The sequence below is a fragment of the Furipterus horrens genome, unplaced genomic scaffold (assembly GCF_987537825.1).
Source record: "Furipterus horrens unplaced genomic scaffold, mFurHor1.1.pri manual_scaffold_13, whole genome shotgun sequence".
Lineage (NCBI taxonomy): Eukaryota > Metazoa > Chordata > Mammalia > Chiroptera > Furipteridae > Furipterus > Furipterus horrens.
This window is the reverse complement of record NW_028327183.1, coordinates 45,919,461-45,947,347: the sequence shown is the minus strand read 5'-3', so window position 1 is coordinate 45,947,347 and position 27,887 is coordinate 45,919,461. Positions and strand designations below refer to the sequence as shown.

At 51.6% G+C, this 27,887-nt stretch overlaps 1 protein-coding gene across 2 annotated transcripts; it reads left to right on the top strand.

Annotated features, from left to right (window-relative positions):
• The first annotated feature begins 224 nt into the window (after positions 1-224).
• HIF3A (hypoxia inducible factor 3 subunit alpha) lies at positions 225-27,887 on the top strand. Of its 2 annotated transcripts, XM_090259664.1 has the most exons (15): positions 225-275; positions 5,217-5,407; positions 6,506-6,651; positions 8,269-8,353; positions 8,672-8,784; positions 9,098-9,306; positions 11,135-11,241; positions 11,424-11,571; positions 14,651-14,769; positions 15,774-15,964; positions 16,900-17,004; positions 21,534-21,802; positions 22,806-22,923; positions 25,007-25,085; positions 27,469-27,887. In XM_090259664.1, exons 1-15 carry the CDS (start codon positions 250-252, stop codon positions 27,564-27,566), a joined length of 2,004 nt encoding a protein of 667 aa, XP_090115790.1. In that variant the 5' UTR covers positions 225-249; the 3' UTR covers positions 27,567-27,887. The 2 variants fall into 2 exon arrangements, with proteins under 2 accessions (XP_090115790.1, XP_090115789.1); XM_090259663.1 differs by lacking the exon at positions 225-275 and having other exon boundaries at positions 5,131-5,407.

Sequence of the window (27,887 nt, the reverse complement as noted above, 5' to 3'; positions counted from 1 at the left end):
GGCGAGGGGCGTGGCGGGAGAGGTGTGTGTGTTCCACCGCATCCCCCCCTTCCTCCACCCTGTCCTTCCAAGTCTTCGCCTCTGATCCCGCCTCTTTCTCGGAAGTGACAGTCTTCTAGGCCAATCCTAGCCGAGGGCCGGGCTCAGAGCAGCCAATGACACGGCGGGGGAGGAGCTGAGGAGGGGGCTCGCCGGGCAGGGGAGGGGGCTAGGGGCCTCCAAGGGCTCCCGAGCCGCGACGCGCGAGGCATGGCGCTGGGGCTGCAGCGCGCAAGGTACTGGGGTTCAGGGGCAGGAATAATTAAAAGTTGGGGGGCTCTCCTTCTAGGGACCCCTGATCCGGGTGGGGTTGCGTGGGTGCAAGCCAAGGAGGCCCCAGAACGGGCGGTTGGAGGCACGTCCCTGCCCCACCCTCCACCCTAGGGCGCTGCAGGGGTGCGGGGTTTCCCCAAGTCCCCGGCTGCCCCGCCTCTCTTGCCAAGAGCGACTTCAGAGTCGTGATCCCCGATTTCTTGCTGCTCCGGATTCGCTTCCCCTCCTGGTTAGGGGTGAAACTCGGCGTCGCTATGGAATTAGGGTTCTTGACTTTGAGCGGCTCCTGGGCTTCTCCGGGAGGCATTCTCCCTCCACACCTTGACGCTTCTGGCCTCTGAAACCTCAAAATTGAGGTTGTTCTTTGTCACCAGACCCCTGGGATCCTAAGGGATACACCCAGATTGAGTCTTCCCAGATATAGGGAGTCCCTTGAAATGGGGAGTCATCTCCTGAGTTCAAGAGAAGAGAGATCTCCTTTCATTGGACCTTTTCGGACACAGTATCCCAAACTTGGGATTCCTAGAAATACACGGGCAGGGTGGGTGGGGAGTCGCCTTTCAAAAGCTACCTGGGACCCTCCTCAGAGGCCTTTTTGTATCCTTTCGAAAGGTAGGGTGACCCCCCCTTCAATGACAGGGCAACAGCCTGACCCACTTGCCAAAGTCTAGGGCCTTATATCCCAATGCCACCCCACCCAGTCCTTGTAACCATGGGGGTGGGGGCACCAAGCCTTTTGAGGAAGACCCAAAGGAGGGTGCTGTGCCTGATTCAGTGCAAACCATATTAGGGGCACCCTTGCCGCAGTGAGCAGCGGGGCCATCCTGGGCAGAGGGGGCTCTCTGTGTTCAGCTCCCAGCAGGTGCAGATGTGCTGGGGCAGGAGGGAACCTGTGCTCTAGGTTTCCTGCCAAGGGTCCTATCTGGCCATGTTTGCATGGGGACCCCAGAAAATGTCCCAGGGCCTTGGTTTCCCCTGTCCAATCTGAGGTGTCTAGGAAGCCTCACCCCCTTCTCTCCTCCCTGGCTTCCCAGGTTCTGATTGGATCTGTCCACACACCCCTGTTTTTCACACACCCCACAAGCCATACCCCTCCCCGCAATCTATTCCAGTCTCTGGCTCTGGGCCCACCAGGGAACTCCATCCCATCCCTTCTGGGCCAGCTCCAGCCCAACCCCTCCCAGACCCCCCTCCTGGGTGGATGGGGGCCCCTCTTGGCTGAGTAGGGGTGCTCTCCCATCCCCACCCAAGGCCAGTCTTTTCCTGTAGTGTCATCCCAGCACCGCACACCACTTGCTAACTCACACCCAGATCCTGGCTACGCTCCATCCCCTCCCCCACCCCTAGGATGGCACTTGGGCCAAAGGGGGCCTGGGCGATGGTGAGTGGGTTCTCCATGTCCCCTCGCCCCCTTCCTTTCTTCCAGCTTGGGCTTCCTGCCATCCCACACTGATCAGTGATGATCTTGGGAAGTTCCTGATGGGCTCACTGCCCCATAAGTTCTATCTTCTCCCAGAGCCCAGGTGAGAGGGTTACCAAGGAAGACAGGTAACCTTGAGCACCCAGTGCATTACCATGACCTTGGGAATGAGCAAGTTGGGGAGCAGAGAGACTCCTCCCAGCCCACACTTCAAATCCTTTCTCAAATCCAAACCTGACTCTGGTCTCTCAGATCACCTCTGAGCAGTGCCGAGAGGGTCCCTGCCCCAGATACAGCCTAAGCCCCCCCACCAAGTCCTCTACACTTTCTGCAAGACCCCCAGTACCCAGTTTGGTATCAGAAGAGAGGCTCAGGAGCAGCCCTGAATGTGAGCCAGGGTCTCCCCACTTTCTCTGGGCCTTTGCTTGTGGGTGGCCAGTTCTTCAGGACAGGGAAGAAGTGGTCTTTTCCTTCTCCTGGTTGGAGGGGTACCGGGCTCCAGTCCCCATTTTCAGGCCTCACCCTGGGGCCTCCAGGCCCTGGCCCCACCCCCTGTTCTCTGCTGGAACAGAGGAAGGGTGGCAGGGTTCCAGCTGCACGTCCCGAGCTGGGCAGAGTGCCAGGGGGCTGGACCAGGGCTGGGCATGGGGCCAGCTGGGGAGACTGTCCAGCTGGGGAAATCCGGAGGCAGTGAGGGTGGTACAAAGGGAAGGTACTGAGGCCACTGGGCAAAGGCGGGACAGGGCAGGGTTCCCTTGGCTGGGCACACCTGCCAAAGCATGCGATTTAAAAGCACAGGCCCCTAAAGTCAGGGTTCAAATCCCGGCTCACCCGCTTCCTGGCTGTGTGGCCTTGTGCCAGTGACTGCCTCTCTGAGGCTCAGTTTCATATCCTGGAAAAATATCATCATGCCTCCCCTCCGCCACACCACATCAAGTTGAAGAGCAGGGAGGGAGCGGCTCTTTGGGAGCAGGACAGCCCATTGGTATGCAATAAACCCTATTCAACTCAGACAGAGCTCTGGGCAGAAACAGACAGATCTGGCTTTTAATTTGGCTGCTGCTAAAAGCTGTGTGGCCTCAGGCAAGTTCCATCACCTCCCTGGATCTGCTTCCTCTTCACGAAAATGGGGCAAACACTCGTAACTACAAGGCCAGACTGAGATGCCTTGAGCGTGGCTGGGTATTGGTGGAGGGTCTGGGATTAGCAGCTGGGTTCCCTGGGCTCCTGATGCCACTGTCACAGGGAGGTCACTTTGCCTGCTTCACAGCTTTGTTGAAAGAACTTAATGGGGTCTGTAGCTCCATGAGTGTTCAGTACACCAAGGCTGTCATTGTCATTGCCATCACTGATACTTAACCTTTTTACCAAATCGCTTGTGCAAAAGTCACGTAGGTAACTGCACATACACCACACCAGGGAATTGCCAGCGAACCCCCAGTTTCTCCAGTGCCCAAGGGGCTCCCACACCTTCCATCCCTGATGCAGGCAAAGGGGGACTTAATATAGAGAGCACTAACCAATTGCCAGTCCTCTTCTCAGCCCTTGATATATATTAACTCATTTAATCTTTCAAGCAACTCCGTGAGGTAGGTGTTGTTTTGCTTAGGGGAGCTGTGCAACTTGTCCAAAGGCACACAGCTAATTAGTAATGGGGTCAAGACTGGAACCCTGAACCAGAGGAACTAGCCCTCCACTCTTTTTAATGGGAAAGGCCAGAGACCTTGGCGTTGGTGAAGCCCATGGGAGGCCCACACTTCCTGTCAGCGAACAGGCTGGGGGCTGGGAGGAGGGTCTGCAGCAGCCACCAGCTGGCTCCTCCTATGGAGGGAGAAGTCTGCCACAGAGAAGATTACAAAGCCCAGCTGCCTGGGAGGTGGGGGCCCGCCCCACCCCCACTCCTGTTCCCACTCCCTGTTCCCTCAGCCCAGGCCTCCAGCTCCGTGAGGCCCTCCCACCCCCACCCTCTGGGCAGGATGACAAACAGGGCTGGAACAGAACCAGAACAGGACAGGACGGAATGTCCTCTGGGCAGAGCAGGACTGGAGGCCCCTGCACCCCTCACCAGCCAGAAGGGAAGAGATGGGGTGATCTGTCAATGGCTCCCTCCACCCCCGACCCAGCCTGAGGTGTCTTTCCTCCACAGACAGGACAGTCTTCTCCCCACTCCCTGTCATGTCTGTGCGTGGAGGTTGATGCCACCCCCAGAAGTGGCCTCTGGTTTCTAGGAAGGGACAGCCTCCCCACCTCAAGTCCTGCTTCCATGCAGTGGGTCACAAGGCAGGAATTAGAAGTAGGAAGGCTTTGGAACCTCACTGCCTGAGTTCTTCACCTTTCAGATCCTCAGTTTCCCCGTTGTGAAATGGAGGCTTAACTGCCTCCTTCACCAGAGCTCTCCTAGAACTGACTAAGTACACACAGGCCGGGTACTTGGTACAGTGCCAGACACATAAATGCTTAGCAAATCATAGCTGCTTATTACTAATGGTTTTATAAATAGTATAAATATAGGTAAGATTATATATGCTATATGTAATACTTTTTTTCTTCTTCAAAATCTACAGAGTTCAGATTCAGACAGGCTTGGAGTTTGACTTTTCAGACAGTTGCAGAAACAGGGAGAAGCACCAATATAAACCCAGAGCCAGGGAGACAGAGAAAACAGAAGTGTTCAAACCATGGTTTCGCGCTTATGAGAAAATGCTGTGCCTCGGTTTCCATATCTGTTCAGTGGGGTAATTACTTCTCCTCCTAGGGTTGTCTGAGCTCGAAGTGGGTTCATGTATTACACACATGGCATAAGGACTGACATAATTATAAAAGCTGAGTAAATGACATATGTTTCTGACAAAAAGATACTCATCCTTCTACCCCCAACTGCACTCGAAGAATTCAGACCTCTGAAGTGGATTAAAGGGCAGGGGTCAGTGTTTAGCTGTTGGCTGGACAGAACCCCCGGTGGTTGCTTTGCTGTGTGACCCTGGTGGGGCCCTGTTGGTGGGCCCTTGGACTTTGAGATCTATGCTCCAAGATTCTGAGGACTCAGCTGAGTTGAGAAGGGGGCAGGCAGGTCAGGAGAGGGGATTCTGGGAGGCTGTAGAGCAGAGGGTCTGGGAGGCTACGGGCATCTTCACGCTCCTTCCCTTTCCTGGCTGCGAGCCAGCTCGGCCAGTCCCCTCCCAGCAAGAGGCCTCCCTGTCCCCCAGGCGTCCCAAGCCGGGGAATAAATGGCAGATAAATCAGGGAGGGGACAGAGCAGCCCTGTAAGGCACAGGAGGGCACCATGGGCTGGCGCAGAGACATAAAACCCAAGGCTATGAGCAACTCCAGAATATAACCCTTCCAGGGCCCAGAGAGCTCCAGGAACTCGCCGGGGCCTTACAGCGAGCCCAGGTCCCATGTGGCAGCAGCGTCCCACGTGTTTGTCCCGTCCACCACTTTGCCTTCCCGAAAGGCCACCAGTGAACGCTGCCCATGCCCGCAGGTCAAGCACCGAACTCCGCAAGGAGAAATCTCGGGATGCGGCTCGAAGCCGGCGCAGCCAGGAGACCGAGGTGCTCTATCAGCTGGCGCACACGCTGCCCTTCGCGCGCGGGGTCAGCGCCCACCTGGACAAGGCCTCCATCATGCGCCTTACGATCAGCTACCTGCGCATGCACCGCCTCTGCGCCGCAGGTGAGCCCGGCTCCTGGGAATTCCCACCTTGGCGAGGTCCCGCCCTCGGGAAGCTACACTCGGGGGAGGCCCCTCCTCTGGGAATTCTTGTCCCGACTAGGCTCCGCCCCCTGACGGCTTCTCTGCGGAGCCCCAGCCTCCCTGGAATCCCCTTCCCTGGTGAGGCCACGCCCCGCTAGAATTCTGAGCAGTCGGAGGCCGCCCCCTTAGACGTCTATCACTTGTGAGGCCCCGCCCCTTAGGAGGTCACCCCTGGGAAGCCCCGCCCCCTTAGAATTCTTGGAGTTGGAGGCCGGCTAAATCCTTAAAAGCCCCTCAACCCTTAAGTGTTTGGTCCCCCGGGAGACCATCTCGGCTAGACCTGGTCCCATTATAATAAATATCCCTGGGAGGCTTCTCTGCCCAATTTTTAAGGACTTGAGGAAGTCCCCCTCCCCTTCCCCAGCTCCCTAGTTCTATTTCTTGTCCTCTTAAGTAGCCAGCCCTTCGAATTCCCACCAGTTAGAATTCCACTACGCAGGAGCCTTTCACACACACACGCACACACGCGCGCGCGCCAGCGCCTTGGAATCCCAGGACCCTTCGAAAGATTATATTATGTCAAAAGTAGAGTCATCCTGTCAAACTTCTGACCTGAAGTATTTTACTTCTCTGGGAGGCTCTGTCCCCTTAGAATTCTGTCACCTAGGAGTCTCTGCCTCTTTAGAATTTTGCCCATCTGGAAGGTCATGCCCCAAGAATTCTGAACCCCTGGGGGACCTGACCCCCTTCGGAGTTCTGACTCCCCCTAAGCCCTGGCCCCTTAGAATGTTGACCACTGGGAATCTCATCCCCTTAGAATTCTGTCCTCCTAAGAGTTCTAGTCCCTTGGGAGACCCCTGCTGCCCTAGAATTCTGTCTTCCTGTGAGGCCCTGCTCCCTGAGAAGTCCAGTCCTTGGTGGCCCTGCCCTCTTCCTTGGGATTCCAAGCCACTGGGATGTGTTTCCCCCACCTGCGAGAACCTGTAATTTCCTCTGAGTGAGGGAGGCAGAGGGGAGCTGGCCGGTGGGGCCCACGGCTGACTGGAGATGCCCCACCCACCCCGGTCTGGACACCAGGGGAGTGGAACCAGGTGGGCACAGGGGGCGAACAACTGGATGCCTGCTACCTGAAGGCCCTGGAGGGTTTCGTCATGGTGCTTACTTCTGAGGGAGACATGGCTTACCTGTCGGAGAATGTCAGCAAACACCTGGGCCTCAGTCAGGTGAGAAGAGCTGCCTGTTTTGTGCCTAGTCCATGCAGGGGATGCTGGGATACGGAGGTGGCCAGAAACGCCTTAGCCCTGCCTTTACAGGTTCACAGTACAGAGGGAGACAGCTGGGTCACCAGACAGGAGCACTCAGGATGCTCAGGGCTTGGATGGGGCGGCCAAGGGGGGCTGTGCAAGCCAGAGGGGGGTGGATAGGATACTGGATCCAACTTGGGGGGAATCAAGGGTTTCCAGGAGGAGAAGACTTCTGAGCTGAAACCTGAAGGACCTAGCCAGTCAGAAGGGATGGAGAATAAATGGGACCAGCAAAGGTTAGGAATAACTGAGGGAACAGAATATGCAAAGACCCAGAGGTGAGATAAAACAGCGTTTTGGGAAAATAAAGACATTGATCCTGGTTAGGTTCAAACTACAATGGGAGAAAGTGAGAGAGGAAAAGGCTAGAGAGGCCAGCAGGGGCCAGAGAATTAGGTCCAGATTAGAAGGTTTATCTTCAGGGCACTGGGGAGCCATGGAAGGATTTTAAGCAGAGGAGAGGTCATGTTGGAGAGGTAGAATCAGGTTTATATTTCAGAAAGATTCCTCCAGGTGCTGCACAGGGAGACCCTAAGGAGGTGGGTGCAGGGCCTCGGGAGGGAGAAGAGTAGGAGTAGGGGGTGCTGAGGGTGGAAGACAAACAAGAGACCCTCTGGAAGTGGAACTAATTCCAGCCAATCCTTACAGCAAACCCTGGGAGAGAGTTACCATTATTTTCCTAAATGGGCTCCAAGTTACACCTGTTCCTCTTCCCTGCCTCGTTACCTCACTCCGAGTACCAGTTTGTCCTTCAGCTTGAGCTCCTGGGCTCAGGGAGGTGAATGTCCCACAGTCCCAAAGCTAGAAAGTGGCCGAGTCAGGATTCGAATCCCACAACAAGAGGTGTCAGAAGAGGGAGTTCTCACCCTTCCCTTGGTCACCATCACCCCTGGATGGTGAGCCATATGGGTCCCCTTTCGTCTGTGTCCCCTGCTGCCAGCACCAGGTTTATTGCCTAAATTGAAAAAGGGAGTTGGGTCTTTGGCTTGCCAAACAGGTGGGATTTGAATGGGGTCTCACCTCAGGGCCTTTGCTCTTGCCGTTCTGTTTCCTGGTCTACTCTACTCCAGAGAGCCACATGGCCACCTCACTGGCTTTGTTCAGCAATTTGTTTAAATGTCTCCTCCTCAATGCAACTGTCCCTGACTACTGCCTCTAAAATAGCGTCCCTTCATGTCATCACCTTATCCTGCTTCACTTTTCTTCATCATTCTGTTATATTATTTTATAAATATGTGTTTTGTTTTGTTTATTGGCTATCTTCGCTCACTGTCCAGTAAGCTCTGAGAGGCAGGGACTTTGTCTTTGGGGTCACTGCTGTGTCCATATCATCCAGATGAGGGCCTGACTAATAGTATGCTGGAGAAATGAATGAATGAATGAGTGAATGAATGAATGGATGAATGGGGAGATGGGTGACATAACCCAGGCTCCTGAATCAGGGCTAGGTGTTGAAACTGGGAAGGAAGAGATGGGCCAGAGGCCACGGTAAACTGCTTTCCCTCCCAGACACCCCCCTGCTTCCCTCCCTGACAGCTTGAGCTCATTGGACACAGTATCTTTGATTTCATCCATCCCTGTGACCAAGAGGAGCTTCAGGATGCCCTGACCCCCCAGCAGAGTGAGTTCCCTGGAGGCCCTCTTCCCCAAATTACGGAAACTGAGGCTTTTTCCTGCCCTCAGCATACCTCTTCTTCCTTTGGAATATTGGATTGAAAATAAAATGGGAAGAGGAGAATGTGGCTCTGCCCTGGGGGAGAGGTGGGTCCTGAAGGGGCACACCCTACCCTGGGGGAGACCCTCTCTGGGTCCAGGTCTCAATTTTGGGGATGAGTCTGGGGACGCTTTAGTACCCTGGATGCTAGAGGGAACTGGGCCCTATCCGAAGCTGCCCCAGTAACCTGCTTCTCCCCCTGCCTCCCACCATGGCCCTCCCCAGGCCTGTCCAGAAAGAAGCTGGAGGCCCCCACAGAGCGGTGCTTCTCCTTGCGCATGAAGAGCACCCTCACCAGCCGCGGGCGAACCCTCAACCTCAAGGCGGCCACCTGGAAGGTGGGCAGGGCCAGGTCTGGAGTAAGGCCTGAGTCCAGAAATTCGTACAGTGTTTTGGAGTCCAGGGGCCTCCATGGGGTTTATATATGGGGTCCTCAGACCTGCTTGAGCCTTGAAATCTGGAGATCTCCAGAACCTCTTTAGGTTGGGTCTGTGGGGTGGGGGCTGGGGATCCTCAGAGCTCTCTGAGCTGGGTCCATGCAGTCCTCTGGGATTTCTTCTTCTCAGCTCCCTGTGGGGCCCAGAGACATACCTCCCAGCTCCACCGTTTCCCTAGGCCCTTGTGCGTCATGCCTCGCCCCTCCCCCACCAGGTCCTACACTGCTCTGGACACATGAGGGTCTACAAGCCCCCCGCACAGACTTCCCCAACCAGGAGCCCCAACTCCGAGCTCCCTCTGCAATGCCTGGTGCTCATCTGTGAAGCCATCCCTCACCCGGGCAGCCTGGAGCCCCCGCTGGGCCGGGGGGCCTTCCTCAGCCGCCACAGCCTGGACATGAAGTTCACCTACTGTGATGAGAGGTGGGCAGGGGCCCAGCTGCCCAGCCACCGGCACCACGCAGCTCCTCCTCTTCCTTTCTGCCCAAGTTCACTGACTTCTCTGTGGGTCTTTTTAGCTTTGATTCTCCCTGCCTCTCTGTCTTTTAGTCTTTCTCTTTGTGTCTCCCTCCCTGTCCTGCTGCTTTCTGAAAACGAGTCAGTTCATGCAAAACAGTGCCGTAATAACAAACACTCATTATTAATTCTCACTCTGTCTTTCTTGTTCTCTTTTTTTCTTTCCCTGTCTTCCCTCTGCTCTTCATTTCCTTCCTCCCCCCTTTCATTTTTCTGCATCTTCCCTCTTTCCCTTGCCTTGGAGTTGCACTGAGGAATGGCGACTCTGGGTTCAGACTGCTTGGGTTTAAATCCTGGCCGTGTGGCTTTGGGCAAGTGATTTTACCTCTCTGTGCCACACTTCCCTCGTCTGTCCTTACGGAACCGGAATTGGGACAGAACCCGCTGTGAGCGGCTGTTCTGAGCACTCAGGGAGCTGCCTGGTACAAAGCACTACAAATGTGTATATTTCTAAAATCATTATCACCATTATTACTTTTTATTTCTATTCATTCTTTCTGATCTTTCTTTTTGTGCTTTTTCTTTCTTCCTTTCTCTCCCCCTCTCCCATTTCTTTGACGTTCTTACTTTACCCTTTCTTTTCTTCGCTCGTCCATTTCCTCCCCCTCCCACTGTATCAGTTTCCTGTGGCTTCTCTAACAGTACCATGAACACAGTGTCTCCCAACAACACAAATTCCTTACCTCAGAGTTCTGGAGGTGAAAAGTCTGAAACGAGTCTCGTGGAGCTAAAATCAAGGGCTGTGTTCCTACTGGAGGCTCCAAGGAAGAATCTGTTTCCAGCTTCTGAAGACATCCTGCATTCCTTGGCTTGTGGCCCCTTTCTCCATCTTCAAAGCACATCACTCCAGCATCTTCCTCCATCACCACATCTCCTATTCTCACTCTGATCTCCTGCCTCCCAATCATAAGAACGCCTGTGACTACATTGGGTCCACACAGATAATTTAGGAATCTCCCCATCTCAAGATCCTTCACTTAATCACACTTGCAAAGTTCCTTTTGCCGTGTAAGCTCACATATTCACAGGTTCAGGGATTAGGACAGGACACCTTTGGGGGTCATTATTCAGCCTACCACACTCTTTTTCTATTTCTTATTCTCTCCCTTTCTCTCAATTACAACCCTGTCTCTGTCTGTCTTGCTGGCTTGGTTCCTGGGTTCCCATCCCCCTTCCCTCCACCCAGAGGCGGATTAAGGTCGGTTGAGGCCCCGGGCGCAGAAGAAGATATTGGACCCCTTAAAAAAAAAGAGAGAGACAGGGAAAATAAAAATATTTATATGCACAGAAAACTATTTTTAAAACCGTAAATGAAACAAGTACATACCCACAAACTAATGTACACCCCTGCGTATTTGCGTGTGTGGTAAGTCTGCACCGCAGGAGAACCTTTGTAAGTACGAGGTAGCAACTACGGTTCTATTGCTCCGAGCGGCGGTAGCGCCACCGCGGGGCCTGTGCAGCGCAGCAATGATGTGATGAAAATAAGCGAATATAAACATACTATCAGGTTTCACCGCCGATTGTAACCTTGTACGTAATTAAAATTGCACATATGAAACCAAACTTGGTGTCATTAGAAAAAAGGGTAAAATTGGGGTTTTGCGCGGCCCTTCAGAACTCGGGGCCCAGGGTGAGCGCCCGGTGCGCCACCGCCGTTAAATCCGCCTCTGCCCCCACCCACCCTTCACCTCACCCCGTTGGACTGACCAGGCTCCACTGTACTCACCCCCAGGATTGCTGAAGTCGCTGGCTACAGCCCTGATGATCTGATTGGCTGTTCTGCTTACGAGTACATCCACGCGCTGGACTCGGATGCAGTCGGCCAGAGCATCCACACCCGTATGTGTTCCAGTTCTGTTTCCCTGGGCCTGAGCCTCCGCTGCGGGGCCCTAGCCAATTCCAGCTAGCTCCCTGCTGCCCGGTCCCCTGGCCCCTTCGTGCCTCACCCCTTTTGCCCCCAGAGCCTTCTCTTCCCAATCACCCCTTCGGTGGCCCTGAGCCCTCCCCGTCCCCCTCCTCAGTGCTGAGCAAGGGACAGGCAGTAACGGGGCGGTATCGCTTCCTGGCACGGAGTGGTGGCTACCTGTGGACCCAGACCCAGGCCACAGTGGTGTCAGGGGGCCGGGGCCCCCAGTCTGAGAGTATCATCTGCGTCCACTTCCTGATCAGGTAAGTGGGAGGGGGTGGAGTGACTGTGTACCTGGTCTGGTCTGCATGTGTGTGCATAGGTGTGTGTGTATGTGTATGTGTGCCTGCACAAGTGTGTATGTATATTGTGTAGCTGTGTGTGAGAGTGTACATGCATACATGTGTATGGAACGTGTGTGACTGAACACATACATGGGTCTGCATGTACATATGAATTTAATTGGTGTGTATGCTGTGAATTTAAATTAAAAGGTCTATATTCAACTTAAAATGAGAAATCTATGAGATTCATGGGGAGTTGTTTTGCTTTTTAAAAATGTCGAGGTGTAATTTACTTAAGAAAAATCATTCCTTTTGGTATATGGTTCTATGCGTTTTGACAGATGCATGGAATTGTGTAACCACTACCACAGTCAAGCTATAGAATAGTTTCATCACCCCCAAGATTCTCTCATAGTGAGTCACACCGCAGCCCCTGGCAACCGCTGATCTGTTCTCTGGCTCTAGAATGTTGCCTTTTCCACATTGTCATGTACACGGAATTCTACAATATGTAGCCTTTGGAGCCTGGCTTCTTTGACTTAGTATAATGTACTTAAAATTTATGTTGTGGTGTGTATGCCTAGTTCCTTTTTAAAGCTGAGTAGTATTCTGTGGTTTGACTCTGTGGTTTGAATCTGACTGGACCCCAGCTTGTTTATCCATTCACCAGTTGGAGGACATTTGGGCTGTTTCCTATTTTGGGTGATTATGAAAAAAGCTACTGTAAACATTCTCATCCAGGACTTTGTGAACCATATGTTTTCCTTTCCCTTCTGTAAACACTTAGGAGTGGAATGAATGGGTCATACGGTCAGTGTATATTCAACTTCATAAGAAACTACCCAACTATTTTTCCCAAGTGGCTGTAAATGCTGCGTTCCCATCAGCAGTGTATGAAGGCTCCAGCTGTATCTCTGACAGCATTTTATATTTTCTCTTGTTTGGTTTCATTTTAGCCATTCAAATGGAAGTGTAATGGTAAACCACAGCCCCCACCCCACTGTGTAGCTTAGAAGTTTCCCACCATAACAACATGGTGATGAAAACAAATTATCACATAAAACAGAGAGAATTGCCCTGGCTGGTGTGGCTCAGTGGATGGAGTGCCGGCCTGCAAACCAGAAGGTCACTGGTTCGATTCCCAGTCAGGGCACATGCCTGAGTTGTGGGCCAGGCCTCCAGCTGATGGTGTGCAAGAGGCAACTGATCCATGTATCTGTCACACATTGATGATTCTCTCCCCCTCTTTCTCCCTCCCTTCCCCCTCTCTCTAAAAGTAAATAAATAAAATCTATTTTTTAAAAAACAGCAACAAAACAAGACAAAACAGATAAGTATAGCTTTTCTCTGAAGATTACCTTCTAGGACATGCCACCAATTTCTAAAGTCCTAGGAATTTTCCCAAGTCTTTTTAATCAAGGAGAGATTCTGTTAGAAAACAGAAGGTGGTAACAGGAGTATTCACACATACACGTCTTTCTAAACTGATCACCTTTTGAATATTCTCACTTCAACACCTTTTCAAATCAGTCTTTGAGTAACTTACAGAGAGAGAGAGGGGGCACCTGCCTCCATCTCTTCTGGAAACTCCTTTTATTCATTATAAAGATTTGCCTTTTTATGGCCAGGCCCTGGGATTTCATTTTTTTGTACTCTAAGCAAAGAGCAGGCCTGGAGATTTCAGTTTTACTGGCACAAAATGGATGAGGAATGATAGGAGTTTACTTAGTAACCATGAATTGAGGAGCATATGATATTAATCATGCTTAGTGCTGTGTACATACTGTATAGTGTGCGGCTGTGTGGGTGTTGGTGTGTGTTCAGGTGCTTGTACTTTGTAGATTCCACCTCCTTCCCCTTGTACATATATTAACTCACTTAAGCCTCATGGCAACCTGGGGAGGAGATACTGTTATTATTCCTTCTTTACAGAAGAGGAAAATGAGGCCCAGAGGGGTTCAGCCACATGGCCAAGGTCACACAACTCATAAGTGGCAGAGCTGGGATTTGAACCCAGGCTGCACTGGCTGCAGAGCCCTTGCTCTTAGCTGGTTAGCAGTACTGATGGTCTGGGAAATGCTTGTGGAATGAACGAATGAGTGAACTCCGTGCGGCAGCCCAAAATTATGGAACATGTGCACTTGTCCATCCGTGTATATGCATGGGCGTATATATATATATGTGAGTGTTGCCGTTTGTGCCAGTGTGTACTAAGTGTGTATGTGCACTGTGCATGCTTGTGTTTTTCAAAGGGGATGGGGTGGCCTTGGTCCCGTCTAAATTGGGATTTTTCAGCCCAGAAGGGGATTAGTAAGGGTGGTAAAGGATCATAACTTCTCTAAGAGCTGACAGGAGGACCTCCCACCTTCTATGCTGGAGAATGTTATGCAAATGAGATGCAAATGAGGGCCTGGTCCTCAACCCTAGACCAATTCTCCAAAAGCCAATTTGCTCAGGGAACATTTGGATTGTCTCTGCAGTTCGGGACGGTGGGGAGGGGAGACATGGGGGACACAGATGAAGGATGTATTTATAAATCCATTCCCTTGGATGTCTATGAATAGAATCTTCAGCAATAAAATCTTACTCATTAAAATATATCCCTATTGATTCTTCATATTTGGTAACATAGGAATGTTAAATATATGTTCTTCATTAATACATTTTTATAAATATGTTTATGAGTAAATATCTATAAAGGGAATATTTAGTTTTTATACCTTTTACTCTCCCCCTTCTCTGAGCCTCAGTCCCCAACCCCCTCCAGCCTCTCTACCCAAACTGTACTAAATGCCAACTCTTTTTCTGTCTTTCCTTCCACAGAGGGAGCTTGGGAAGACATATTTAATTTTATTTTAAATGCTATTATAATACAAGCATGAAAGAAAAATTAAATTCTTAAAAGAACCAAGTAAATGTGGCCAATTATTTTCTTCACGATGTCCTCCTGCCCCTGGATGGGGTTGCCTCTTATGACAAGCCATCATCGGAGGGGGCTGCTTGGGTGGGGCCAAGGACCCTCCCTGACTCCCACTCCCCTTTCTGCCCTGTACCCCAGCCGGGTGGAAGAGACTGGAGTGGTGCTATCCCTGGAGCAAACGGAGCGACACTCTCGCAGACCCGTTCAGCGGGCCATCCCCTCTCAGAAGGATAGCCCTAATCCTGGGAACAGACTTGGTATGGGGCAGGGCTGGGGCCGGGAGGGGTTGTGTCCCCAGGATGCTTAGGAGAAAGCCTAAGGGCCTCAACCTGGCTCACCCCGTGTCTCCAGCTTCCTTCCTTCTCTTACTCACTGTGAACCACAGCATCTCCCTTGGACCTCTTGGAACGTGCCAGATCTTCCGTGCCTCAGGGCCTTTGCACATGCAGTTTCATCTGCCCAGAGTGCTCTCCTCTCTTCTGCCCTCCCTCTTCTCCTGGGTCCCTGAGATGATTGTTTCAGTCTTGTTGCTCTTGCTCCAAATCCTGCTGTGGCTCCCATTGCCCCCATCCTTCAGTTTGTTCCCTTCTCCCCCTCACTTCTCTTTGGCTTCCAGTAACCTTGACCCCCCCCCCCCCAAATTGCGTTCCTTACTACCTCTTTACCCCGGCCCTCCCTGGTCTCCCCCCAATCCTAGATGAGCTTCCCTCCCTATGTGTTCTTCAAGGACTCACCTTCTCCAAGCTATTGCTGGAGTCAATGGTATCCCTTCCTTTTCTGGCTCAGAACTGGCTTCAGCCACTTCTTGACCTGCAGGGACTTTGGACCCTCCTTGAGGGCCTTGGGCCAGTCTTGTCTCCTAGCATTCAAGCCCCCCACAGCTGAGTGGCCAAATGCTGTTCTGTGCTGCTGGAGAATCGGGTCAGTCATGTGCCCTGCTCCAGCCATGTCGATTTTAAATATTGAAATACAGTATTTCCCCACCTCTGGGCAATTGCTAGTATCTCAAGCCTACTGTGGGCCCACTCCCCATGTTGTCCCCTCCCATAGACATCTCCAGGGACTGGCCATAATCTGACAACCAGAGGGACAGCACCTGGCCCAGCAGGGGTCTTTAAGGGTCAACGCCCCAGCGCTGTGAATAGCGTTCATCCTGGTCGGTTGCGGAAGGTGTCGGCAGTGCTCCCTGGGGCTGGTGTGGCGGGCTCTGCCCCTCACCCTGGGTGACCATCCTGTGTTCTCATCTCAGTGTGTCCTGCAGACGCCTCTGGTCCCCGGATCCTGGCCTTCCTGCACCCCCCTGCCCTGAGCGAGGCCACCCTGGCCGCTGATCCCCGCCGTTTCTGTAGCCCTGACCTCCGTCGCCTCCTGGCACCTATCCTAGATGGGACTTCAGTAGCCGCCACCCCCAGCGCACCCCCAGTCACCTGGCGTCCCCAGAGCCCCCTTCCGGTAAGCCGTCGCTCACACTGAGCCCTCAGGATCCAGGCTACTTTTCCCTTTGACTGGCCCCTTGCTGTCCTCTGGGCCTCAGCGTCTCTGCGTAGTGGGAAGGCTGGTGTGAGACAGGGCCTGGTGTTCCTTTAAGAGCTAGATTCTAAACTGTTCAACTATGATCTGGACCAAAACCTGGGATATTTGAAATTGGCATGGGTGAGCCCCTTCCTGGCTTGTGGCCAAGCACCCAGGCTCTCTGAACTTTGACCTCCATGAGTCAAGAACATCTAATGTCTTAAATTACACAGATCTACATTCACACCCTGAATCTGCCATTACCAGTTGCATTACCCTGGACAAGTGGAGCCTCAGTTTCTTCACCCATAAAGTTAGGATAGTAGCAAATAGCCGCCTCATTGATTATTGTAAGGATTCAATGAGGTTATTCATGGGAAGACCTTAGTAGGAGCCTGACACCTAGTAGGTGTTCAATAGACCACAGCGGTGACTATTTTTACATAAGAGTCCAGACAGTCTAACCTTTGACTCTGGGGTCCATATTCCTGGGCTGACTTTCCTATGCCCCCCAAATGCCTTCTCTCCACCAGAGAACTAGGCTGTAATCTTTTATCTCATTCTCTACCCGTTGGATAGCTGGACTCTGCATGTTTGCCCCCCAGACTCCAAGACCTTTGACCGCAGAGGGCCTGAATGTCTTGGCCTCAGGCTCTGGTCTTTCAAACCTTTGATGTTTTTTGTATTGATCTGTATGCGGGCACTCTGAACAGCTACATTTAGAACTCATTTGCATTTGCTGTTTGACGCCCTTGGTATCCAGCTGTTTGACATTTGACTTGCTTCTACCGCTGAGCTCAGATGTCTAGACTGCCTTACTCTTGACATCTCCCAGGCTCAAGGTTTCCTTAAGTCTCTACTCTGTCTCCTCACAGGCTGATCTCCCAGATGAACTACTTGGGGACATGGAAAATGCACAGAAAGTCTTGGCCTCTGGGAAAGACCTTGAGGCAGTTGAGACAGATCTAGATATAGCTCAGGTAAGGGCTGGCATGAGCGCTGACTAATGTGGGCTTCAGAGATAAGTGAGATGGTTAGAAGGATGAGTGGATGGACAGATAGACGGACCATTGTATTCAGCAGGTGGGTGATGGTGGATTGATGGATGGGTGCTGTTCAGACAGATGTTGGGATAGATGGATGGATGAAGGCCATGTTTGGATGGGTAGTTGGATAGACAGACCATTGGTTCATTAGATGGATGATAAATGGATGGATCACATTTGGATGATTGGTTGAGTGGACAGATAAATAATAGCGGCATGATGTATTAATTACTTATTGCTGCATAACAAATTACCCCAAACCCTAACACCTTAAAACAACTCACGTTTATTATGTTACACAGTTTCTGAGAATCAGGAATCTGGGAGCAGCTTTGCTCAATTGTTTTTGCTCAGACTTTCTCATGAGGCTGAAGCCAACCTCCCAGTCAAGGCTACAGTCATCTGGGGCTACAGAGGACTCGCTTCCAAACTCACGCATGTGGTGGTTGGTGGGACCCAGTCCCTCACTGGCTGTGGCTGGAGGCCTGGGTTCCTCACCGCAGGGGCCTCTATAAAGGCTGCTTACCTGTCCTCACAACATGCCAGCTGCATCGCCCCAGGGCAAATAATCCAAGAGACAGCGTGAGTCGCAGGCAGAAGATGCTGTCTGTCTTTGATACTCTAATCTTAGAAGTGACATACCAACACTTCCGCTGTATTGTATTAGTCAGACCGACCAACCCTAAATACACGTGAAAGGCAGCCACGTACAGGTGTGAATACCAAAATGCAAGGGTCATGGGCGCTCCATTACAAAGTCGCTTCCCATTGCAGTATCGGCCTGAATTCCAGAATCTCCTCCCCCAAATCAGATCTGGGTGTGGTGAAGTTCCTCAAATACAGTACATCTCAATCTGTTGGCCTGTGAATTGAAGAGAAAAATTATCTGCCACCCACACGGTGGGAGGGGCAGAGAATAACGGCCATATGTAGGCATGTCCAAAAAAGTGAAAGGAGAACACAGAGGTGTCACTGGCCCACAGCAGTTTTGAAATCCAGTTGGGCCAAGGAACTAGTACAAGTGACCCATGGACACGGACCACAGGTTGGGGACTGACTGTGGGAGAGGTGGTGGGCGGGGCAGGGGACAGCCACGGGGGGAAAATGGGACCACTGTAATAGAACAACAATTTTAAAAAAATTAAAAAGAAAAAAGAAATCCAGTTGGGCAAATACCAAATGTTCCTTGATCGGAACTCATTTCTACTACAGTATTCCCTCACTTATCACGGGTATTACGTTCTAGACACACACACCCCACTCCCCCAGCAATAGGTGAAAATCTGCGAAGAAGGAACCTTACACTTATTTTAGTATTTATATATATTTTAAGGCTTTATAAACCCTTCCCACACACTTATAAATCATTCCCAGTACCTTATTAACCTTTCCCACTCCCTTACTAACCTTTCCCACACTTTTATAAACACTACTTATGTTCTTAAACATATTCTACACTCTTAAACGTACGTAACTTTAACAACATACATATACATTACCGCAAAATCCCACGATATAGCGAAAAATCCGCGATAAATAATTAAATGTAATATTTTTAAAAATCCCGCGATAAGTGAATCACAATATAGAGGGACTACTGTACTTCCCAGGAGTTTTTCTTAATGGCTCTGGGCTCTCGGCTCCTCACTCTCAGTCATCCTTCCTTTTTCATAAAATGTGACATGTATTCCCAGATGAGTGGTTTTCGTAACTGGCTTCCTCCTTATAGGACTGTGGTGGTCCAAGGTCTCTCTTCATTTTGTATCATCTCTGTCCCTTTCAGTCCAAATGAGCCATGTTTCTACTCGTATAATTTTCTTAAAAAAATTTTGTGGGTCTTACATGAATCTCTTCGGAGTTCACACCGTTAAGCAAAAGTCATATCCATGAATATCACTGAGATATATCCTTGTCTACCTTGTGCTTCTGCCGAGATGGCTGAGTGACAGTGCCCTGATATTTCACAGAAGCCCTGTGGTTTGAGAAGATCTCTGAGGCATAATCCCTGAACTCTAGAGGCTTTTGTCTCGACTGAAGGAGACGGTTAGGCACCACCTTTGATCTTTCTGAGGTCTGAACAAGGAATTTTACAGTCACACCCTGGCCTCCTCTTCAGGCCATGTTCTTCTGAGAGCACCCCTCTCTGCTCAGAAACCATTTCTTAATTTTAGCATCATTTGCCATCCGGGGAGTCCCCAGAGTCAGCTAAACCCAAAGGGAGAGACACAGAGCCCCAGACTGCCAAGTCTGCCCAAGTTCAGGGGTTCTCAGGGCCACCCTCACGTCACACAAGCTGGGTTAAAAATCAGAGATTTCCACAGACTCCCTCAAGTTTAATATATTTCTAGAATTAGTCATAGAACTTAGGAAAGTGCCATACTTATTATTACAGTTGTATTATAACAAAAGAATATTATAACCCGAAGACCAGATGTAGAGGGTGGAATCTGGGACCGGGAGGGTCCCAGATGCAAAGCTTCCATGTCCCCAGGGAGGTGCTACCCTCCTGACCTTGATGTGTGGCAGCTTGTCCATGGAGTATTGCCCCTCCAGTAAGCTCACTCCAGCGTTGGTGTCCAAAGCTGTTATTAAGGTTTCGTGATGTAAGCATTACTGACTGAGCTATTGCCCGTGTAGTTTAACTTGATCAGCATCTCTTCCTCGCGCAAGACTCACACTTTCTTGGGAGGTCAGGCTGATGTCATATGGCCCAAAGCCCCAACCCTCTAATCAGTCACGTGGTTGATCTTTCGGGCAGAGCCAGCCCCCGTCCTGAGTCATCTTAGCAGAAACTATCAGGCATGGCCCAAGGGGCCCACCGTGAACAGCAAAGGCATGCCTGTCACTCAGGAAGTTCCAGGGGTGAAGGTGTTACGTCCCAGGAGCCAGAAGAAGGGCCGGACCTCTTTGGGGGTACAGTTAATTCTTCAGGACACAGGGAGGCTGAGAATCCTCAAGACTTTTGAGTCCCTGCTCCTTCATGTTTAACATGTCTTCCCTTAGCTCCTCTCTCCTCTTGCCTTTCACTCCAAGCAGCAAGAAGAAATCAGGCAGGCTCTTTGACAATCTGGCTAGAAGTCTCCTTAGCTAGCTCACCAGCTCACTAGTCACATTGCCTGCTTTCCACACAACGGCAGAGGGCAGTGTAGCTAAACCTTCAGCCGCTGCCCACCAGGAATCCCCTTTCCTCCGTTTCCCATGAACCTGTTCCTCACTTCCCTGTGAGCTCCCCCTGGCAGGCTTCACTCAGTTTGGATTTCGCCTAATAGTTTGTTCAAGGTAATCTAGGCTTCCTCTACCAGGCTCTTCTGGGCAGTGGGCTTTTGCTAACAGCAGCACCCCACGATACCAAAATCTTATTTGTAAGCTATTTCTGGATAACAAAGTACCTTAAAACTGAGAAAGTTAAAACAGCAATCAGCCCTGGCTGCTGAGGCTCAGTGGATTGAGCACCAGCCTGCAAACCAGAGGGTCACTGGTTCAGTTCCTAGTCAGGGCTCATGCCTGGGTTGTGGGCCAGGTCCCCAGTTAGGGGTACAGGAGAGGCAACCACACATTGATGATTCTCTCCCTCTCCTTCTCCCTCCCTCCCTCTCTCTCTAAATATAAGTAAATAAGTTATATATATATATATATATATATATATATTTTTTAAAGGTTAGCAATTTTTTTTTAAAATAATTATTTGTTTATTTATTTTTAGAGAGAGGGAGAGAAACATCACTGTGTGGTTGCCTCTCACGCGCCCCCAACTGGGGACCTGACATGCAACCTAGTCATGTGCCCTGACTGGGAATCGAACCAGCAACACTTGGCTTGCAGAATAAAATATATATTTTTAAGAAATAGCAATCATGTATTACCTCACATAATTTCTGAGGCTCAGGGGTCTGGGAGCCACGTAGCTGGGTTGCTTTCACTCAGAGTCTCTCATGGGGTTGCAGTCAAGATGTCATCCAGGGCTTCAGTCATCTGAAGGCTTGCCTGGGACTAGAGGATTCACTTTCAAGGTCACTAACTTGGCCTTTGACAAGAGATCTGCTTCTTGCCATGTGGACCTCTCCATACGGCTGCTCACAGATGGCTTCCCCAAGAGCAAGTGATCCGAGAGAGAGAGAGAGAGAGAGAGAGAGAGAGAGAGAGAGAGAGAGAGAGAGAACAAAAGTCATGGTGTCTTTGTAGCCTAATGTTGGAAGTCACACACCAACATCTCATCAATGCCCGGCCAGCCCTAGTCTCTGTAGTCGGGGACCGTCCTGGGTGTGAGTACCAAGAGGACAGGATCCTTGGGGGCCGTGTTGGTGACTGGTTACCAAAGAGTCCTTGTACCCACTTTACAGATGAGAAAACCGAAGCTCAGAACTTAGGCACACAACTCAGCAGTGCTGGAGCTGGGACGGATGCTAGCCCAGGCCCACCCAAGGCCAAGGCTCATGCTCCCAACTCCCTCCTGCCCTCCGCAGGACGTCGATGCCCTGGATCTGGAAATGCTGGCCCCCTACATCTCCATGGATGACGACTTCCAGCTCAGCTCCAGTGAGCACCTGCCCCGAACCCACCACAGGCCTCCGGGGGCTGCGCCCCGGCCCCGCGCACGGAGCTTCCACGGCCTGCCACCCCCACCTCCCGAGCCCTCCCTGCTGCCGCGCTGGGGGAGTGACCCCCGGCTGAGCTGCTCCAGCCCTTCCAGAGGGGACCCCTCAGCCCCAACCATGGCTGGGGCTCGGAAGAGGTGAGCCACTGCCAGAGGGGGGATGGATGGGAAGGGAGTATCAAGAGGGCCCCTGACCCCCTGTCTGGCTCCTCCTCCTACTCCAGCCTCAGCCTTCATCATCCCTCCTCCGCCGACCTCATGCCCCGCACATGGCACGTTTGGGCCCTCCCTTTGTTCTCACTGTTTACCTAAGTCCCCCCGGTCAACCAGGGCCCTCTCCTTTGGAACATATTTATGTCCGGCCTTGTGACCGTTCTTGTCATCGTTGAGAGGACATTGCCACAATGTCAGGGAAACAGTCTAGAGCTACATTTCCTGATACCTTTGAGAATCTGTTGAATGCTATGGACTCTTTCCCAAGAAAGTTTACACACACGCGGAGACACATGTGTTGCATATAGTTTCAGAGGGTCCTTGTCCCTCTTCCAAAGATGTTAGCTTCCTAATACTTAAGTTCTTGCTCTCCAGCTGGCGGGCAGGTGCCCATTTAGTCTCCAGAGTGGTCTCTTTACTATCCTTACGAGGCTGTTATGCATAGAGCTCAGTATTCTCTGAGGCCCCCAGATTGGGTGCCTAATAAAGACTTTTTAGGGGGCAGTGAAGAGCAACAGGGTGAAAATTGGGACAACTGTCATAGAACAACAATCAAAAAGAAATTAAAAATAAAGACGTGTTAAATGGAGGAGGGAGGACATTAATGAATACAGCAGGTTGCGGGATGGATAGATGATGTATGGACGGCAAGTGGGTGAGTGCGTGGATGGACAGAAACATGGACGAATGGAAGGAAAGATGGATGGAGATTGGATGGCTGGGTGGGTGGGTGGGCAGTGGATCATTGGGTAGATGAATGGGAAGGTGGACTGGTGGGTGGATGGATGGATGACAAGATGGATGGGTGGATGGATGAGGAGACACACAGATGCTTGGGGGTGGTGAATGGCTGCTCGTCATTCACTCACACGGGTGCCCCCCTGCCCGTGTGTGCTGTGTTCTGAGATTATTATCTGTTTTGCTCTAGGACCCTGGCCCAGAGCTCGGAGGACGGGGACGAGGGGGTGGAGCTGCTGGGCGTGAGACCCCCCAAACGGTCCCCCAGCCAAGAACCTGAACACTTCCTCCTGCCTCCTCTCAGCCTGGTATGTGTAGAGATTCGGGGGGTTCTCTGGCCCTCGGAACCCAGCAGGCTTACGCTTGCTGTTCTGTGGGGGGGAGAACCGGAGGGCACGGGGCTGGCTGGCGGTCACATGGGACGTCAGCGATCCGGCTGAAGCTAGGACGTTTTTGTTCTTTTTCTCTACTATTTTTTAAAAAATAACTTATTTATTTGTTTATTTATTTTATTTTTAGAGAGAGGGGAAAGGAGAAAGAGAGGGAGAGAAACATCACTGTGTGGTTGCTTTTCACTCGCGCCCCCAACTGGGGACCTGACGTGCAATCCAGTCATGTGCCCTGACTGGGAATCGAACCAGCGACACTTGGCTTGCAGGCTGACGCTGAATCCACTGAGCCACAGCAGTCAGCGCTCTCTACTTTACTTTTTATTGTTTATTCTATTACAGTGGTCAGGGATTTTTTCCCCCCTTTTCCCTCCCTCCACCCAGCCCACCTCTCTTGCCCACAGTCAATCCCCTCTCCATCGTCCATGGTCATTCATACATGTTCTTTGACTAATCCCTTCCCCTTCCTTCCACCATTCCCTCCCCTCCTTCCCTCCTCCAGTTATCAGTCCATGTTTCCATGTCTCTGGTTCTATTTTTCTCATTAACTTACTTCATTCATTAGCTTCCAGTTATAAGTGAGGTCGTTTTGAAGCTAGGACCTTGATATTCTAGCCAGGGAATGGGTGTGAAAGGGCATTGCATACTTATGTAAGTTGGTAGGAAGCGCTTAGAAGAAAGAAAATTGAGCAGGGAAGGGAGGAAGTGACAGGGTTGGTATCTGCAGGAATCTCCTCTGCTCCCCTGGGCAGCCTGGAACAGGCCTTGGCCTTGGATGGTTGGTGTGGTGTTAAGAGTACAGACGCCAGAGTGAGACTGACCTGGGTTCAAGTCCAGGTCAGCCACCGAGTAGCTGAGACCTTGGGCAGGTGATGTCACCACGCTGAGCCTCAGTTTCCTCATCTGGAAATTGGGATGGTTACATCTCACAGGACTGCCACAAGAAGCACGTGAAACCAGGCCCTTCACTGATCCTCAGCGGGCTGTAGATAGGGGGGAGGTATAAACACAACCAAACTAAAGCAGCACCCCTCCCCCCACCCCCCGCGGTCTCCCTGCCTCCAGTCTTGCCCTGGCTGCCAATTCTGCATGGCAGCAACCAGAACACCCTTTCTAAAAGCCAGCCCTGACTGTGTAACTTCCACAAGACCTGCCCCCAGGACCTTCTATGGTTCCCTATTGCCCATAGAAGAGCTCTCTGGTTCCTTACCCAGCAGGACTGTTTGAACATGAGAGGAGTGATTGATAATATCAATAGCTTGTATTTATGAGTGCCTACCATGTGCCACATGCTGACTGCACTAATTCCTCATGTGACTGAATTGTTCAATGCCAATGACCATTCTTGGATGATGATGATGATATCATCATCATCATCATCATCATCCTCATGTACTCATGAGAGTTTAGGCAACTGTATCAGAGTCTGGGCAGAAGAAAGCATGATGAAATGGGGTGTTGAGGGGAACTGAACAACGGGACTGTTGGCAAAGGTGTGGACAACAATCAACAAGGGCTGGCACAGTACCCGGGGCCTGCAGGGCGGGGAGCTGGCACCATCCCTGAAGGCACAGGACAAGGGACGGTCACCAGATCTTGGAGACAGGAGGGTCGACCTCGTAAGAACTGAAACCTTCTGTGGAGGGACATAGCCAGCCCAGGACAACCCAGCAGCTAGAAGATCAAACACGCCTCCTCTTCTTCTTCCCACCTGCTGGCATGTCCCACGGCATGAACCCGACAGGACCACTCAGAGCAAGGTCTCACGGGGACGGGGTCCACACCCAGCCTGCTGGGCACAGAAGATGGGAGAACGAGGCTCTGCAGGCACATGCGGAAGGTGTCTGGGGCAGTGACTCACCCAGTCACACAGCGGATAAGCAGCCACTGAACCCCACAGTGCCCTTAACCACTGCGCCACCCTGCCTCCTTGGATATCGATCATGATGGTGATGATGGTGATCATGATGATGATAGTGTTGGCTTTGTCTCTGCCCTACAGAGTCTCCTTCTGACAGGAGGACCGGCCCCAGTGAGCCAGCAGGATCCCAGCACCCACCTGCAACTGAATGAGCCCCTCAGTGAGTATGCAGAGGCCCTGGGTGCCCCTTCCCCTGGGTGGAACAATCCTGAAGGTGGTGGGGAGCTGTCAGTACCCAGATGTGACCTTGGTGGAACTGTGCAGCCCCTCCCTCCTTTCAGGGGCACTGTGGGGGGAAAGAGGCACTGAGGGAGGCATGGAAGCTGGGCCCAGCCCCGAGCCTAGCTCTCCTGAAATCTGCATCTGATTACGCTTTGGGGCTGAGTCCCACCTCTGTTTCCCCCAGTCCAGCCCAGCCCACTGCGTCCATGAGGACCTGTTGTAATAGTTCTTACCTTAAGGAGATGTTTGAGGACCCGTGAAGATGTTGCACAGAAAGAGCTTAGCACGAGGCCTATTTTATAGTAAATGCTCAAGAAATACCTGCTTTGCCCGGCCTGGTGGGGCTCAGTGGGTTGGGCGTCATCCCACAGAGCAAAGGGTCACCGGTTTGACTCCCAGTCAGGGCACATGCCTGGGCTGTGGTTTCAGTGCAGGCTTGGGGTGCATGCAAGAAGCAACTGTTCAATATTTCTCTCCCTCCCTTCCTCCCTCCCTTCCGCTCCCTCTTTAAATAAATAAACAAATACATTTTAAAAAAGACACTTCACCCCTAAATAGTAAAAAAGAAAGAGCGAGCGAGAGAGAAGCCTGCCCAGGCGCCAGGCTGCTTCCGCAGCCGCTCCGCAGGGCGCGGGGCAAACCGCTCTCTTGTCCGTGTTACTGTTGTCACGGTCTCCCAGCACAACTGGCAGCAGCCGTAGCTCTGCCTGAAACCCCCAGGCATGACCCTGGCCTGCCTCTGCTCTTCCGAGACTGACCAGGCTCCTCACCTCGGACTCAAAGCTCTGGGGTGTGACTGCTGTCTCATCTCAGACCACGCCCTGCTTCACGTCCTGTTTCAGCCACAGTCAGTCTTGATTCATTCTGTCCTTTACCTGTGTAACAAATAGATATAGGGCATACAGTACATGCCAGACACTGTCCTAGGAGCTGGAGACACAACTGTGACCAAAACACGGAGAAATCCCTGCCCGTGCAGAGCTGACAGTCTAGTGAGGCAGACAGTCAAGAACAAAGAAACAGACAGGAAAGAGGGCAAGAGACGAAAAACACTACTGGAAAAAATACTGCATAAAGGGAAAGGGAATTCTGGGGTGGGGCGATTTCAGCTGTAAGTATGCTGAGGCATGGTGGTCTCATTGAGAAGGTGGCATCTGAGCGAAGACCTGAAGGAGTGAGGGAGTGAGCCATGGCAATTTCTGAGGGACGAGCATTCCAGGGGGAGAGAACAGCAAATACAAAGGTCCTGGGGTAGAGGGAGTGTATCTGTCTTATTTAGGAAAAAACAAGGTCAATGTGGCTAAAGCAGAGAAAGGTGGGGAGAGCGGCGTAGGGCAGATTACATAGGGCCTCTGTAGGGCATTGCAATGACTTTGAAATCATTTTCCTTGAGGAGGCTGCCTCAGGGCCTTTGCCTATGCTGATCCATGTACCTGACATGCTTTTCCATATATTCTTTGTCTACTGACTGCATCCTTTAGATCTCTGATCAAATATTACTCATTCCATGAAGCCCTCCTTAACTTCCTAAACTCAGGGCTCCTAACACTCATCACGGACCATATTTACATAGGTGTTTGTGTGGTTGTTTGATTATTGCCTCTCTTCTCCCTGGGCGTGTGAGCCCTGTGAGGTCAGGAGCCAGGCCTGTCTTGGTCACTGCTGCACTCTGCTGTGGGAGGTGGGAGCAGGCTGGTCAGCAGCTGGGCACAGAGCAGATCCTCAGTGGACATTTGTAAATGAAGAGCTAACATTTAGCTAACATTCACTCTGCCAAGCTTTGTGCTAAATTTATGTACATGACCTAATTGACTCCCCTAACTGAATGCCAGCTCCACGAGGTCATGGAGTTTCATCCTCCCTGTTCACTGCTGTGTCCCCAGTGCCTGGCACATAGTAGGTGCTCAATAAATGAGGTAGCTATAAGTATCTCTGTTTTCCAGGTAGCAACAGCACTAGTTATTGTTCAAAGCACTTCACTGATTGACTCCTCACAGCAGTTCTGGGAGAGAGGCACTGTCATTAGCCCATTTTACAGATGCAGTAACTGGGGCAGAGAGAGGTAAAGTCACCCACCCCAGGTCACACAGCAAGTAAATAGTGGAGCTTGGATTCAACTCAGGCAGAGTCTGGCTCCAGGCTCCTTAGTTACTGTTCTAAATATCCTGGATGCCCAAGGCTCAGAGAGCAGAACTTGTCCAAGATTTCGTTGCTGTTTGAAACCAGGTGTGCCTACCCCATCACCCACTTTTAATTGTCAAGAAGGGCAGACGGGCTGGGGTGATAATTCCTCCTGGTTTACTGTGTATCTTCCCCTACAGGCCTGGGCCCTTCACTGCTCTGTCTCTACCCGGATGAGGACACCACCCAACCCAAGAGCCACTTCCAGCCAGCAACAAGCTTGGCTCAGGTGGACTGAGCCAGCCCCTCTTCCCATCCCTCTTCTTCCCGGCAAGGACCTCAACCACACTCCAAGCTGGCAGCCAATGCAGCACAGGACGGGGGAGCCAGGAGAGGGGTTCTCTCTCTCCTCTCAGTAGCCTCTGCCCACCTGGGGCCTACTCAGTCCTCACCCTTCTGCCCCTTTGCCATCTGGGGGTTCTTTGGGGTGGTCTCAGCTCAGTGACCTCTGGAGGGGGTTCCTGGCCCCCGCCTCCTCCTTCTCTCAGGACTTCCCTTGGGGTTCTTGATACTGGTTACCTCACCCCCTTCTCCAACTCTCTTGGTTTTATCTTGGGTA

What these genes read in the sequence shown, in the direction of transcription:
- HIF3A (XM_090259663.1), top strand. Translation starts at nt 5,131, where the DNA reads ATGTGGCAGCAGCGTCCCACGTGTTTGTCCCGTCCACCACTTTGCCTT. An exon ending in TAATCCTGGGAACAGACTTG is followed by an intron (nt 14,770 to 15,773) that starts GTATGGGGCAGG and finishes TGTGTCCTGCAG; the next exon opens with ACGCCTCTGGTCCCCGGATC. An exon ending in GCAACTGAATGAGCCCCTCA is followed by an intron (nt 25,086 to 27,468) that starts GTGAGTATGCAG and finishes CTTCCCCTACAG; the next exon opens with GCCTGGGCCCTTCACTGCTC.